The following is a 16,948-nucleotide window of genomic DNA, read 5'->3' as shown; positions in this document are numbered from 1 at the left end:
TCCGGGGACCGCATCAACGAGCTGATGCGGTCCCCGATCTGACTAGATTTTCTAACCTGCCCAATTGAGATCTGGCTGATTTCAGGCCAGATGTCGGTCGGGCAGGCCTGTCGGAAGTGCTCATACATGGGCCGATTACCTGACGAATTTGTCCAAGGGGCCGATATCAGCAGCTACTATCGGCCCATGTATGGGGACCTTTACACAAGTCTTTCCTTTTCCCTTCAGTCTTCTTTTACATTGTACTATTCTTCACTTATATCTTTTCCCTGTCCTCCTTTGTTGTAAATGTGAGTCAATTTCAGTATCTTGACTCCAGTGTATTCACAGTGTTGATCCATTGAAACAGTTATCTGCCATGGCTTGTCCAATTACCATTGCCCAATACACTGGCCCCATTGTTTGCAGTCTGTTTATCACATAGGAACCAACAGCTATCAAGTATCTTGTGCCACTTGTCCAATCAAGTGCAAGGCAGAACAGCAGCATTGTTTGCAATATGAGAGCTCTCTCAAGGCAAAGGCAAATCATATCAAGGATAGTGACAAGCCACAGAAAACGCACCTATGGGCCACTGGTTGAACAGCCCTAGTCAATATAAAAAGAGTACTGAGGTGCAGTTCAAATATCCTTGAATAACAGATGCCTGATCTACCATGGATTCTCCCACAAGAGGTGCTGCATTTAAATGTAATTTCATTTTCAATTTTAGTTAAATATGTTGCCATTTTTTTTTTATGAGAGTCAGACTGGTGTTGTCCCCTTGAACTTGGATCCTAACACTCGCCCACCACGGAACTGTACAAATTGTAAGAGTATTGACTAATGGCACCAATGTGATTATTGTCCCCATTAGTAGGCATGCCCTTGCAATATATAGAGATATATAACACTATATAATAGCATAATTGTTCTGAAAAGATAATGAAAATATATAAAAACCCATACTGGTGTTAGCTATTCTGAAAGTAGGGTAGGAATATAATCATAGCAATCAGGTCTGGAGAACCTCCTGTAGGCTGCCAGTCCACATAGGGCTATAAAATAGCCAATCACAGCTCATACATGCTTGTGTTGCTCCAAACTCTACATTTGAATGTGTAAAAAAAAAAGTTTGGGAGCTTCTGGCCTATGGGATCTTACAGCATCCCCTCTGGCATCTGCTAGAATCCACAGATTTTCAGTCTGGGCCTGATAGCAATCTATCATGATTTGAGATAACAGTATTTCTTGTATGGGCAGAGGGCACTGCTGCACTGAATCTTGGCCCAGGTTTGTTTCTTTCACCCCTACAGAGCTGTGCCGAGTTCCTCGGTTGGCAGAGGAGAATCCTGGCAAGACATATTTTAGGAGCTTATGGTCAAGTTTCAGGATAAAAATGCTTGCTTGGATATAAATGCTTCTTTGGCACCACAATTCAGATGTATAACTAGAGCTTTTTCTGCTTTCCCTGCCTCCTTTCTAATGGGGGGGAACAGAGAAATATTTCCCTTACTGGTTTCCACATTCTCCATTTCTCCCAAGTTTTAGCGCGATTCTTATCGGCCGGTGATGTATGTCTCACTGCAAGGCTTACATCAAAAAAAATGATTCCTGGGGTCCTCCTTGAATGAATTATAAGAGGGAAGGAGAGGATGAGAGAGAGATAAGAGCTCAGACTTGTGCAATATATCCTCTATTCCATGTTTTATCTCTGGTAACACAAGCTCAGCCTATCTAGCTGGGAATGATATTATAAATTGTACTTATGCACGCATCCAAACGCCAGCAGTGCCGGGTCAACTGGATGACTGTCAGAATGAAGATGTCAGCCCCATAAGAAATAGCCCCCACGGTTCTGTGCCAGGACTTATGCTGGGGCTAATTATATGGCACCCATTGTGCATTCAGCTTCCTCTACAAGGTCGTTTATAAACTATTCGGAGAGACAGGTTGCTTATGCTGAGAACAACAGTGTATCATCATTTATTTATGTACTTTGTAGTCCAAGCCCTTCTCTTCTGCCTCTCATACCCTTCATTTAAAACACTAGCAGGTCCCTGGGATCATTTAAAGGTGACCATACATGGGCAGATTTTAACTGCCAATATTGGGCCTTCTGACTGATTCGGCAGCTTATCTGCCCGTGTATGGGGCCCTCCGTCGGGCCTACCCAACCCATATTTGGCTGGAAATCATTCAGATGTTGACTGAGCACACTGGGGACCATAAAAACCCTTTGGAGAGCCACATCTAGCCCATGGACCTCCAGTTGGACAGCCCTGCACTAGAGGATTCTGGAAGTTGTAGTCAGGATTATCTTGTAAGCTCTTAAATATTCTCTGTAAAGCGTTCTGTGATAATAGTAATGTCATAATGTATCCAATAGTTCTTGTACTTTAAACAAAAGTCCCACGAGGCATAGTAAAACCTTAAATATAGAGACTCTTATCCTTTCCCCTATATAAAGATTTGTTTTTGTTGGGGGGAATAGTCATGCAATGCCCACAATAGGCAGCATATAAAACCTAATGTACATACGTACCCAAGCAAGTCGGCAAATAGAGATGATATGCAGAGAGCAGCCACTTGCCGCATATGACAATAATGTGATTGTATCAGGCTGCCAACCTAAGGATGACGACTATTGCAACATTAGCCTCCTAAACTCGCACTATTATGTGCCCTGCGAGTTTCTCTCTCCTGAGTAAATCAATCAGCATCTGCAGTGATTCCCTCCGCGCCTCTGACAGGCCAGGCTATCTGCCTTGGAAATAGAGTGAAATTGAAAGCACTACATAATGACTTTATATCCCTCCAAAGATGGCTTGAGCGTTAAGGGTTTTATCTGACTCGCTGGCCCCTTTAGAGCATATTACAGCCTTTGTCAGTGCTGCACAGGTTAATTCTGCCCTGTTCACTATTACAAACATTATGATGTTTTATTGTATAATATTCTATTATCTCTTTCTCCATTCCATGGCTTCTATATGGCACACAGAGGTGGCACTGTACCATGGTCTCTTCTTGGTGAGAGTGCGGATACCAGCTTTATATTGCCATAGCCTGGCAGGGGTGTGGGGTGCACCGTGCACCTGTGTTTATAGTATTGGATTTAAAGGCTTTTGCGCCATTCATGGACCAAAACAATAAATCTCTTGTTTATCCCTCTTTGGCCATTGGACATTTGGAACATTATCCCTGTAACAGTGCAATTCTGCATCTTTGTGTTGCCATTATATACCCATGGCTGCTGCTTCTAAAGGAGGAATGGGTTTAGGGAGCAGTTCTGCCATTAATCAATAGAATTCTATTTGGCTCAGTGGCTACAAGTCGCAGGTTGCTATTGAGCCAACGGATCCCTTCATGCAGAAAGGCAGTTACTTGACAGGAGGGAACCTGGAATAGCATTTAGTAACCATATACTGATTGCTCATTTACCCGATTGTCTGCAGGTGCAAATTAAAGAGAATAAGAAAAGGGAAATTTCGGCTGTACGACTTCAAGTGCAGGTGTTGATTGGATCTGCTCTAAAAGGCGCCAAAAGCCTAAGGTGGTTACAGTCGTGCAAAGGTATAACAGTGTCATTAATAAGTGATAATCATGCATTTGTATAGGGAGGTATTCTCAGCACCAGTGAGAAAGCAATCAGATACCTAAAATTGATTGATTTGTTAGAGCTTTACAGTAGGCCTTTTGCTGAAGGCCTTGGCAGTGGCAGTGGCACCAGTGTCTCAGGTAGGCATTACATTCACTAGTGACCATAATGTGCCATTTTGGGGGAGGGTGGTCCCTCCTTACCCCATGCAACATGCAAGGAAGCGGCAGGTGCGGAGTGGAAGACCCTCATCCCGTCACACCTCTGCATATAGTAGTTCCGCACTGCTGGCCTGAAGGCTTTGGCAAGAAGATTGATGAAGATGATGAATTCTGGGCCTCCCGTGTGTGTGCCTCTTTGTAGTAAAAGGGAAAGGCATAGACACAGAGAAGATCAGCCCATTTCTGCACCCCTCCTCTTTTTCTTTTATCCTGTAACCTCTGACCCTGGCCTTCTGTCGGCAGCTGTCACTAGCACTGACAGTTTGATTGATGTCCCTCACCGCGGAAAGCGAGTCTGCTCGGCTCTCTAAACAAACACACAGACACATTGCAGGAAAACACGGGTAGACACAGCCTAGTATGGCGTACACACACAAAAGCACGCAAACTGCATGGCAGAACCATAAGCAGTGCCAGGGAGGGGGGCTGAGTGGTCAGCAAGATGCTTTGTTGCACAATTATTCATTTTATTGTTCATTTGCGTCCATTTGCTTCACTGTATGACATGTTTGTTGACAGAGTGCTGTACTACTACTTTGGTCGCAGTTTTTCACAGTGTCTGATTCTTCCCAGAACAGTTGGTGTTTTACATGTTTTTATGAAATTGTTGGGCCGCTTACTTATTTCACAGCTCTGCACCTTTTTCTCTTCTGTTCCCTTCTTTCTCCTTTGTTTGGCCTTCATCTTTTGCCTTATGACGCACCCAACTCCCCCCCCCCCCCTCCATTTCTCACATTCCAGTCTAACAGCCCCCTTCATTCCTCTCGTTACTCCTTCATTCCGTTCTCCCAAATATTCCCTTTTCTCCCCGTTATCACATCATTTCCCATTACTCATGTGCCCCTTGTTCCTTCTGATCCTCGGCCCTTGTTCTTCCCTTTTCATCTCGCTTCTTTTTGCCTCTGAGATATCATTTTGACTTGGCATGCCCTGGGTGCGGGGTCGGCATGGGAAGGGTTACGAGGAGAGAGAGGATAAAGAGTAGCAGCTTTTGAGCTGTTCATGTGTAAAACCTGCTGTTCTGGTGTCTCACCAAGGAACCGAGAACCAGAGGTAATTTCTTTTTAATTAGCGTGTATGAAAAAGGTCGGAGGATTCCCCAGCATGTCCTTGTCACTGGGACGAAACACAAAAAGGCACTGGCAGTCACACCCACTCGTACCCTCGCTGGTCCCCAAGACCCCATACGCATGCTGCGCCAATAGAAACATTAAAGGTGCCCTTTTGCAAACTCCCATGCATCATGTTGTATTAATCAGCCCGGCATTCATACGGGCACCAAGAAATATATGCTTCATTAATATTTATACACATACAGTGACTTTTCTCTTTCGTTCATCCTTGTCTGGCTCAGGGGCTACCGTTTGCTTTTAATCCTTCATGCACATCTTGATCCATGGCCTTCCTTTATGTTACTTGAAATGATATCTTTCACTCAAAAATATTCCCCGTCTGACACTTTGTTTTTAATTAGGGACAACTGAGAGACATGGGTTTCTGCTATGGCACAGAGCTAACCATCCACACAAACATGGGAACAAGCATTGACATGAGTTCCTAACTAAGCTGCATGTTGAACAGCATCTATAACCGATGGAAAGGCCGCACAGAGAGGCCTGTTTGGATGAACAGCGGCTGTTTTGGGAGCCCTTGTGCCTGCAGATTATTGGATAGGCAGGTATATGGCAGTGGTGGCATTGGGATTCCTGCAAGGTTTATTAGCTGGAGTGGAGAGTGGAGTTACTTTTGTCCTGCACCCCGTGCCCAGTAATCCTGGACCAGCTTTTTTATCTTGCAGTTCTTTAAGAATAAATTATTCTGGGCTTTATACCACTTGGGGGTAAGGAGGCAGTAGCCAAGAGGGGATAAAAAAAACTGCCCCTAAAATGGCCCATACCATCTATACCCTTCTGGTGCCTTCACCTTCCTTCTCTCCTGAGTGTCTTCTCACCATCCTCTTCTGCCCCCTCTATCTCATCCCTTCACTTTTATCTCCTATTTCATGTTAAACTGTGAATAAAAACATTAGGCATTATGGGAGTGCCCAACAGCTTGTCCTTATTAAAATAATGGATAGGTTAGCAGGTTTAGTGTCTGGAGCATGTGCTTTGTTGGGGTGTCCAGCTGGCAGTCTGTCACATTACCTGATACAGCAGGCAGTGATTTTATAGCTCACCCGTAATGTGGCGGGCACAGAAGTACGTGGTCTTTTCAGGATTGCAGCCCCTCTAAAGCAATAAATTCTTAATGTGCTACCCAGCCATTTAATGGTTAAATAGATTTACCCCTTGCCAGAGATGCCACAAAATGATGTCTCCCATGGGCAGCATGACTGTCTCTTAGTGGTGAAATATACCCTATTCAAAGGCACTCTGTAGCTTTCATATGTTTTCCCCTAAAGGAATAAAGTTATCACATAATTAACCTTAGGGAAAGCCCCACTGCGTTTAGGTGATGTAGTTCTGGTTCTGTCACAGATGGCATGCAGGGCATTGTGTGTCCTTTCGTCTGAGTAATTTCATTAAAGATGGAAAGAGAAAGTTGCGTGTGTGCTATAACCACAGTGACGCCACGGCCGCCAAGCTCCGCTGCGTAGCTCTGCCATAGTGAAACACATACCAGTAGCGGATGCTTTTTGGGGAATGAGGTTGCAGCGCTTTGTGGGTAGGTTTAGTCTAATGGCACACCTGGCATATAGTACACTTGAAGCCTTGATCCTTTTAGGTAAGGGACCTTTTTTTTCTTTTTTTTTTTTTTTAAATGCGATCTTATGAGGCATTTAGGCTTCCAATTAGAAAGCAGAACAGGGCTGCTGCAGGTTTTTGAGCAGTGTCAGGAGATGCTTCCTGCATCAGTAACTTCCACTGCTTAGCAGAACAGCAGGGGGCACTCCTGTTACAGATTTATGATCTTAGCAGTAAAAAGAAAAAGTATAGTTTGTCTGATACAGGTATTTGACTTGTTGGAATGCTCCGGACCTGGGGTTTTCCAGACAAGGGGTCTCTGCAGGATTTGTATCTCCATAACTTAAGTCTGCTAAAAATCACTTAAACATTAAATAAACCCAATAGGACTGTTCTGCCCCAATAAGGGGTAATTATATCTTAGTTGGGATCAAGTACAGGTACTGTTTTATTATTACAGAGAAAAGGGAATCATTTAACCATTAAATAAACCCAATAGGGCTGTTCTGCCCCCAACAAGGGGTAATTATATCTTAGTTGGGATCAAGTACAGGTACTGCTTTATTATTACAAAGAAAAGGGAATCATTTAACCATTAAATAAACCCAATAGGGCTGTTCTGCCCCCAATAAGGGGTAATTATATCTTAGTTGGGATCAAGTACAGGTACTGTTTTATTATTACAGAGAAAAAGGAAATCATTTAACCATTAAATAAACCCAATAGGGCTGTTCTGCCCCAATAAGGGGTAATTATATCTTAGTTGGGATCAAGTACAAGGTACTGTTTTATTATTACAGAGAAAAAGGGAATCATTTTGAAAAAATAGAATTATCTTTTTAAAATGGAGTCTATGGAAGATGGCTTTCTGGATAACAGGTTTCTGGATATTGGATTCCATATCTTGCTATGTATAGACATCTTGACATGTGCTAAATAGTAAGTTGCCCAAGGCAACTAACACATGGGTGCTGTTATGGCTATAAAGATAGTAATGATGCACCGCTATGAACTCTCGCCTTCATGACCCATTCCCAACAAAGGCCAATATTACACCTGGGTTTATACATTCACACCCTCTACTCCCCCACCAGGGACCTCAGCGATAGGTGCAGAATAGATGTGATGTCATCAGAGTGGGTAAGGTATGCCTGTGACATCACTGATGGGACTGGGATCTATGCAGTGACATCGCTGGGACAGGGAAAGAACATTGTAAAGACAAGCTGTACTTTCTTTTTGGACTACACAGAGGGTGGCCATGGGGCCTGTGAATATATTGGGTATGTATACAAGCAACGGCCATTGGGAGTAGAACTTCTCTGTATACCTATTAACTCCCCCAGATACGCGGCTGATTACACCATGCATCAGGAACAGATTATCCCCCTTCAGGCAGCGGCAGCAAATATATGAACCATCCAAACTTTAATTTGGGGAATGATTTAAAGAACCTATATATTTGTCCTCATCTTTAAATCATTAGGTGGATTAATGGGACAAGATGAATGCCCTGTAATGATGCTTAATTACCGTTCTAGGATAAAATGTACCGGCCTCCGAGACTGCACAATATAATAACAATCTTACGCACAACCTGCTGGATGATATTGCAGAACAGGATAAATATTTAAGATACGGAACAATGTAAGAGTAAAGGGGCTGGAATATTCCCCTGGATCCTGTTTCTATATAACAGGAACACCTCACTGTTTTGGGGACTAAGGCAAACAGTATGGCAGCTTCTCTAGCCAAGTAAAAAATGAATGGTCTGTGTACAGAATCTCAATTTCCAGTCAATTGCACGGAAATGAAAACTAATAAATAGAGAATATTTCCATCCCATATTGTGATGCTGCAGCTGCCTGAGGGTCCCAATGGGAACAATTGCTGATCAGTCCCCCCATCTCTGGTTGCTTTGTGGGAATTAAAGAGCATTTTATATTCAGGTCTGGAACCCAGGACTCAGCAATGCCCCATTATTTTTCCTATTAAACTAAAAGCCTGTGGGCAGAGCCCTTGACATGGAATCATTTCCATAAAGCAGAAGGAAAGCTAAAAACTAAGTAACGCTGCATTCCCTTTCTTTTATTCTGTATACATGATCTTCTGTGTCAGACTTCCTGCTCTGAGAAAAATTCTTCAGGACAAGGCAGGAGTCTGCTCAGTTTGTTCCTCTCTCCCCCTCCCCCCTCTGCTCTGAGCTGAGAGCTGTTCCCTGCCTGCCCGCTGCTACCTGGAAATGAAGTAAGACCAAGCTAAAATGGCTGCTGCTTTGTCAAACAGCGAGGCAGCTTCTAGGACTGTTTACTCAGGTATGGTAAAGCATTCTACAGAATAAATGTAGCATTCTAGCTTGCACTATTGTGACTAATCTATTGGCAATAAACTGCCCTCTGTGGTTTATACAGGGGTGGTGTGGTGCACTTAATAACCATGCACATCTCAATACACCACCCATGGAGTCATGCTGCATATTGGCTATTCTAATCACTTTTTTTCTCCTCTTCCAGGCCATGCAATGTTTAAAGTGACGTACCTGAGCAACCATGACTACAAACATCTTTACTTTGAATCAGATGCAGCCACAGTGAATGAGATTGTATTAAAGGTGAGTGGCAATGCCCTGCTGATACTGACACCACATTTATACACACACACACTATGTAGGGTGGATTTAAATGATAGTATTGCTTTAAGAGTGGCTCTAGATGTGTTCCTTAGGCCGTATCACCCATAAATCTGGCCCTGGCTATAATCACACTCCTCATCACCGCTCAGTGCAGCTCATTTATACGTAGAGGTCATTCTTATTAACCTCTTGGGCTGCACAGAGACGGAGAACATGAGACCATGCGACTGCCATTGTGGGAATGCTGTTATTTGTGATTCACCAAAATTGGCCCTTTATTAACCAATAACAGTTACTGAGATATCTGATTTAATGGCCAAGTACACCCTGTTCCTCAGATTATTCCCGTAGACATCAGGATTATAAAGGCATAGCTTTAGGCTGCTGAGAATGATCCTGTTGTGGCATTATGGCCTCCAGGCAAATCTACAGAGGCTGCTCCAGTTAAAGCAAGCTTTATGGCCCCTTCCACTCACTTGTGAATCCACTCTTAAGTATTCAGAGACTTTGGTAAACACCAACCCTGAAGGAAAATGAAAGCTTCATAAGAACTTTTTTATTTTTTATTTTGTGCTGGCAAGAAAACAGCAGTTGCATCTTCCTTTATGGCAGGTATTCTATAGATATATAGAGAGAGCAGGATCCATCTGAGCGACTTCCATTAACCTTCAGTATATTCGAAACAAAGGCTAAAGTTGGCATGTTACCGAGGGTGACCTTTACCAAATTAATATAGAGTTTTGCTTATTTTTTACTAGAATTTACCTATAAATAAGTGAGGGGAGGGCTATAAAGCGAGTGGATCACTAGGGAGATCTATATCTGATTTAGCAGAGCGCTTGGGTGCTGGAAATACATAATATAAGAAATGGGCACCTCAATGGGAGAGAAAATACATGCATTGGGCAAACATAGTGGATCCTCTGCTGGCAATGAAATGCTTATTATACTGCCCCTGCCATTTGCTTCAGTTGTATTCTCCTGCACATGTGGGGCAGATTTCACCCTGAAATGCACGGAATCCACTACTTGTGCCAGTTGCCCTTGGGAGGTATTTTATGGAACTTGTGGTTATTACCAGCCCTGGGATTTTAAAAAGGCCCTGGCATTATAAATACACAGAGGCACGCAGATTGTCAGCTCGGCCCAGGTTATCACCATATATATGACATGGGGTAACTGGGGGGATCATTCCATATGTTGCTGCAGCTATGGGTTATATACAATCAGTGGTGTGCGAGTGGGTGTGACTACAACTAATTCAGCAATGATACTACTGCATAGAGGTGCGTTATATTGCCATAATAAATGGATTTTTGGGTGCAGATTTGCTAATCAGGAATTGCTGAGGGTGCCATGATTGGGTTGTATAAATCAAGAGGTATGTAATGCAAAAGTAGGTTTACTCACACCCATACATAAAATAGCAGCAGGATTCTCTGCACAGTCACTGTAGTGAAAGCCTCTCAACCAATCAATGTCATATTAAGGTGACTGTCATTTCTGGTTGGAATCATGTGCACAAAGGCAGGTTTATACACTAATCTGTACAGCTCACAACCTCGTACCAGCCTTTCAAATCTATGGAGTCTTGCCAAGTAGGCTGGAGCATGGTGGTTAGAGGCCCTCATGGGGCAAGCTAGAGAGAGTCTCCTGCTAGAGTCTTGTGTTGGGTTGGGTACCTGCTGGTTACCCACAGAAAACTGAGTAACTTGCAGGCAGGCAATGCAGGTCTAAGCAGGTAAAAATATGGGTGTGGGTCAGTGACCAGTGATAGGTCTATACAATTTAAAACTCTATGCCGCCTATTTATAACTCCCCAACATCTTACTCACATGCATGTAACTAGCAATCCAGCCTGGCCCAAATGTAGTATACCCAGTGTAAACGTTAGCCACATGATATGGAGCTTGCCCGGTCATAGAGAGATATTGGGACAGGGTGATGAGCTTTATTCAGGACAAAGTAGCTCTTCCCAAAATACTCCCGCCAGAATGTGGTAAATGAGATTGGCCCCTTTGGAGAACCCTCGTATACCTGGTAAGGAAAGCAGTAATGTTGCTCCCTCTATGCTCCAACACTGGAAGAATGGCTTAGTCTAATCTGCTCTGTTATGCCCCTGATACACCTATATGGCCAGGGGATGTCCGCTAAATAAAAAAAAAAAAAAAAAAAAACTGGAACAACTAGACAGATGCCCTCTCTGAAGCAAAATATGTATTACAGTTATTGTTTAACATGTGGATTAACTTGCATACAATGTTACATCTGTACATAAGCCCTTTGTGTAAACTTTGAGTACTGTCTTAACCACTGTTACTACTAATCATGCTGCACAAAGTCTGTACTGAACATGATACTGTCCCCCTAAACCCCCTTCCCCTGTTGTTATGTGTTTCTTTCAAACTTTGTCTCCTGCGGCAGGCTTGGGGTACGGGGGTTAGAAGGCCTCCTGTGGCAGGCTTGGGGTACGGGGGTTAGAAGGCCTCCTGCGGCAGGCTTGGGGTACGGGGGTTAGAAGGCCTCCTGCGGCAGGCTTGGGGTACGGGGGTTAGAAGGCCTCCTGCGGCAGGCTTGGGGTACGGGGGTTAGAAGGCCTCCTGCGGCAGGCTTGGGGTACGGGGGTTAGAAGGCCTCCTGCGGCAGGCTTGGGGTACGGGGGTTAGAAGGCCTCCTGCGGCAGGCTTGGGGTACGGGGGTTAGAAGGCCTCCTGCGGCAGGCTTGGGGTACGGGGGTTAAAGGCTTGGGGTACGGGGGTTAGAAGGCCTCCTGCGGCAGGCTTGGGGTACAGGGGTTAAAGGCTTGGGGTACGGGGGTTAGAAGGCCTCCTGCGGCAGGCTTGGGGTACAGGGGTTAGAAGGCCTCCTGCGGCAGGCTTGGGGTACGGGGGTTAAAGGCTTGGGGTACGGGGGTTAGAAGGCCTCCTACGGCAGGCTTGGGGTACAGGGGTTAAAGGCTTGGGGTACGGGGGTTAGAAGGCCTCCTGCGGCAGGCTTGGGGTACGGGGGTTAAAGGCTTGGGGTACGGGGGTTAGAAGGCCTCCTGCGGCAGGCTCAGGGTACGGGGGTTAAAGGCTTGGGGTACGGGGGTTAAAGGCTTGGGGTACGGGGGTTAGAAGGCCTCCTGCAGGCAATTTATTATACTGTGCTACTGAGTTGCTCTTATGTGAGTACTGATTGGCCTAAGGTGCAGTGTAGAGAGCAAAGGCAGCACAGCACTGTTTAATACACTTGCTAAGCAAACAAGTTCTTGTGCTTAGCTGCCCAACCAATTGATCCAACTAAAACTTATATATCAGACTGAAATACAATCAAGCCAAATGTGCGCCCATTGCAGTGCCACGTACCTGCTGGGCCCAGGGGCTCTGGGGAGGGCCATGTAAAATATTAAGGATCGCAGCTAATAATGTGAGCCAAGTAGACAGTATGATAACTGCTCGTCATGTGTATACAGCAAATGGGATAATTAGCAATAGACCTAATTGAATGGTTAATTGCAGCTTTTAGATTCACTCAGATGATGTTAATAGCCGGCATAAAGCTGCCTTCATTATCTGTGGAGCTAAGTACTGCCCTTTCCACTCTGGGTAGAGCAGTCTCACTTTTTTTTTTTCTTGAAGCGACAAAAAGCTGATTTAATGAAAGGATATCGAACCCGTAGATGCTCATATATTAACTGCAACTCCCAGCAACCCTTAATTGCCCAAAGCAGGGGGCTATAATTCAGCTGCAGCCAGAGGGGCACAGAATAGACATCTCTCATATAACCCTATTTGCTTTACTGGATGTTAAATATGTCTTGTACCCCTTGCTCTTCCCTGCAGGTTAATTACATTCTGGAGTCGCGGGCCAGCACTGCTCGAGCCGATTACTTTGCCCAGAAACAGAGAAAACTGACCAGGAGAACCAGCTTCAGCTTCCAGAAAGAAAAGAAGCCAGGATAGGGGAGAATCCGCCAGGATGTGACCCCCACAACTGCCGAATCTGCTGGTAACCAGGCCTCGTACCGCGCATTGTGAGTCCTTCCATGATGGACACTGACAAAGGACAATTAGGAGCCCGATTTTGGGGCATCCCACAAACATTTTAGCCTTTCGTTCATCCCCCCCACCCTCAAATTATCATCCCCAGTTTTTACTGCAGCTTCAGAATGCAAAAAGGACCTTCTGATGCCTTCGTAGGCCACAAGGCCCCAGGTAGCACCAACCTTTTACCTCACAGAATGGGCGGGCTCGCTGGAATTAATTCCCCTCCTACTGAGGTTAGAGACTTTCTCAATGATTTGCTCTTTCTGGTCAGGGATGTGAAAATGGCGCCCTCGCGTGAAGCCACTGTGCTTCACAAAAGCTTGGAGGGGCCTTTCGGTTTGACATCCCTTATGTAAGTGATAACCAATCGGAACAGAGTATTAGTGAAACTATGTTGTGAAGAAAAGAGATTTCTAAAATAAAAAAAATGAGAACATTTCTCTGTTGCGGAACAGTTATTGGAGGAAGAGTTTATTGCTTGAATATGATCAGTACCTGCTGGGCCCCTTTACTACCTCATGCACCTCTAAACTCCCAAATGTCTTGGCCAAAGGATTCAACCACCAACCTGCCGGTATGTAAGTCTTTACTCTCTGCCAGTTCCCTCACCTGGGTACGGGAGGCCGGGAGTTTCCCTCACTAGGGATCTTGTAAGGGGTTATTTTGCAGTGCTCTAGTTCTGGCAGTGATGCTTGTGATACAGTGATACAGTAATACCACTACCTAGCAACTATCAGCTGCCAAGGTTCTTTTGTGAATAGTACTAGATTCTACCCTAATCCCCAGGCCTCACATGGCGCACATTGACTGCCTACTTGGTCCCTACAGATCATCAGCTTATAGGCCTAGCCAGATTTCGGGTAAGCAGGTTGGGAATCCCTGCTGGGCAATAACTGCAGGAGCACGTTGGTCTGCTTAGACTACTATTATGATTGATCATTGGTCTGGGGGCCAACCAAGTGTCCTTATTTGGTAAGTAAAAATTGGGGGGAAATATCATCCTTTGAGATAGACCCATGCAAAGTACAGAAGGGCTGTCTGTGCCGGTGCCGATTGAGAGCTGCGGGGGCGGCCGAGGGCAGCACTGGAACTAATACAGCCCTGGTCTCAGGTCTGGCCAAGGGTCTGTCAGATAGTGCTCAAGGTGCTATTGTGGAACAGGTGGGTTGCTGTAGGTGGGCACGTGTGTCATTTGCTGACAGATTCATGGCAGAGCAGTGTCACTTGCACAGCAGGGCACAATCTGTCATTGGCAGGAGCAAGAGCAGCACCCTAGTTCCCATCCATATAACGGGGCCCCAGGGTAGTCACTTATAATATATAAATCCCTATATAATTAGGGACAATCTACATAGATATTTACAAGTTTAAGCATAGCATTACCCAGGTGGCATTTAGGGGGCAAGTGAAAAGTCACCCCGGGGGACTTGCTACTGCAGTGCTGCACCACCATTTTACATGCTTTAGCATACACCCCTAGTGTAGACTATTTATTAACATTTGAGACAAACCTTACTAATTATGTTGCCTATAGCAACCAATCAGATCTTTGCTTTTGTTTTCTAACTTGTAGGTGACCGTTCAAATCTAATTGCTGATAGATTGCTCAGGGAAACATTACTGGTGATGTTTGTCTCTAATGTTAATAAATACACCTATTAGACTTGCACCTTACTGTACTGTGCAGGCTCAAGGGCCAGAAAGGAGCCCCAGCCCAGGGAAAACGTTTTTATTGAATTCCATGGGGGTGCTTAAAGTTCCTTGCACTTGTAATAATTCTATAACCGCCATTCTATCTGAAATCATGTGATCTTCACTGATCCCTTCTGCCCAAGATCAGCATTTCTTATGAGTGCAGAGCTTTGAAAAGTACAAACACCCCACTCGGGCCCTGAGAGGTTACTTTAACTTGCAAGCCTGGATGTTCTTTCAGGGTCGAGAAGTTGGGCGCCCATATCGGAGTCCAAATGACCCGAGGTATTGACTGGGAAACTGAAACAATTATTATCGCTCTGCCCCCCAGCTAAGGTGCATCTAGATGGAGATGAAGAACTTAATTTCCCATAATCCCCCTTTCTTCAAGCACTGTGGCAGTAGCCTGAATGAAGAGGAGGTTAGAGTCCCCCCATTGCTGAGGCTGAAGGGAAGACTCTGTTTATAGAAGGCACAAACACTATTAATTAGTTCTATAATAGAGCTAAACGATGGTGCGAAATGTTCACATTCTCCCCAAATCTCACCCTAATTAGCCAGACTGGGCCCCCACTCATGGCTTCTGTGGCAACCAGGGATTGAGGATTGGAGCTAGGGTAGGCAGCAGAAGCACCTGCCTAGGGCACAGCCAATTTGTGGGGGGGCTGTAATTCCCGGATATGTTTATTGCAGTATGCCTGAAAGCTCCACATGGAACAATGACTGCAACATTTCAGTTGGTTGCTATAGGTTTTTGCCCAGTCCCAGGGGCCAATGAACAGATAATACTGAGCCTACTGAGACTGTCAATGCGACCTAGCCCGATAGAAAATTCAAACTTGCCCAATAGATACCTGGATGCTTTATGGCCAGATATTTTTCAGTCTAGTTATGGCCAGTTGAAAGTTTACCACTGTTTGCGATGCAACTGGTCGCCGCCATGATGCCTCAGAACCACAAAGAGCAGGGAAGGCCCAAGCCCACAGTCACACACCTGCTCTTTGGCTGCAGCCTCCGTACAGTAGACTCTGGGCTTATTGTTTGCTGCAGTCTTGGGCCAATTAATGCCAAATGTAATGCTCAGGTGTTAAACCCCAGTGGGGAGGCTGCTAACATGACAAACTAGTCCTGTTATTGAGCACCTGCACTGCATTATACTCACTCCAAGGAGAATTAGCAGGATGAAAGATACATGGGCATCAATCCTGTGCACTACTAGATCTCTCAGCACATTGGCCAAGCAGCGGTGAGCGGGAGTTGCAAGATGGCTGTCTCTGCCGTTCTTGAGCAGTTGGGAATAATACAGAAACCTGTATGCCCTATAAGAACGAGGCAATGTATCACTTGCATCCTCTTTTGCTACTATTATAAGGGACACTAACCATTAAATTATCTCGGAATATGTTGCAGTTTGACTTACCCTGAGCAAATATTTTTAGGTGGTCTACATTTTTTGCTTAATGTTTTTTTTGTTAATTCTTTTCTTCCTTTTCCCAGAATACTATCTTGTTACAGGGATCACAGCTACCACTACTGAGTTATCCGCAGCCTGGCATGGGGGGAATGGGAGATGCCAGGGGAGCAAACAGAGTAATAGAGCTTATGGATTCCCAGGGGCCCTACTTATTGAACCATTTGAATATATATCACTAAACTACATCAACTTAACAAATTTTAGGGGCGCATATATTGGAACATAGGGCAGTTTCAAGCCGGTGTCACCCTGGGCACCTTCCACTTTAGCTGGTGAATACCGGCCACAATGGGGCCCCACGTTTATGTGACCCCACATATTTGGCTGAAGAAGTCTACCTAATAACTACTGTACTCCTTGAGCATCTGCTTGCCCGCACAGTCTGGCCAAAATGAAAATTTCTTCTGCTGATGCCCCAGCCAGGCACCCAAAAGGGCATCAGCAGAATGGCCATTCCTATTCCGAGAGTTTTGTTAACCCCTGATCAACCTGAAATTGCCCCATGTGCCATTGTCCTTTAAAGTGCCCACACACAGGATGACTTTATGTGTGATTTGACCTTGCACATCAGTGGTTAAATAGCTTGGTCCATTTGTTTGAGTGTGTAAATGGAAATGAGAAGGAGCAGCTACAGCCCCAG

General features: G+C 44.9%; 1 protein-coding gene across 2 annotated transcripts in view; it reads left to right on the top strand.

Moving 5' to 3' along the window:
• The window catches only part of mapkap1 (MAPK associated protein 1), a 103,389-nt gene extending 89,809 nt beyond the window's left edge, over nucleotides 1-13,580 (top strand). Inside the window, exons 11-12 of one of the 2 annotated variants that reach the window (XM_012967840.3) lie at nucleotides 8,996-9,093; nucleotides 12,939-13,580. In XM_012967840.3, the coding sequence (XP_012823294.1) occupies nucleotides 8,996-9,093; nucleotides 12,939-13,058 (218 nt within the window). In that variant the 3' untranslated portion in view covers nucleotides 13,059-13,580. The remainder of the gene's footprint in view (nucleotides 1-8,995; nucleotides 9,094-12,938) is intronic. The other variant, NM_001100206.1, reaches the window with a different exon arrangement.
• Nucleotides 13,581-16,948: the final 3,368 nt, after the last annotated feature.

This window comes from Xenopus tropicalis, chromosome 8 (genome assembly GCF_000004195.4).
Source record: "Xenopus tropicalis strain Nigerian chromosome 8, UCB_Xtro_10.0, whole genome shotgun sequence".
Taxonomy (NCBI): Eukaryota; Metazoa; Chordata; class Amphibia; order Anura; family Pipidae; genus Xenopus; species Xenopus tropicalis.
Note: the sequence above shows the minus strand (reverse complement) of the source record. Positions and strands in the feature narration are given on the sequence as shown.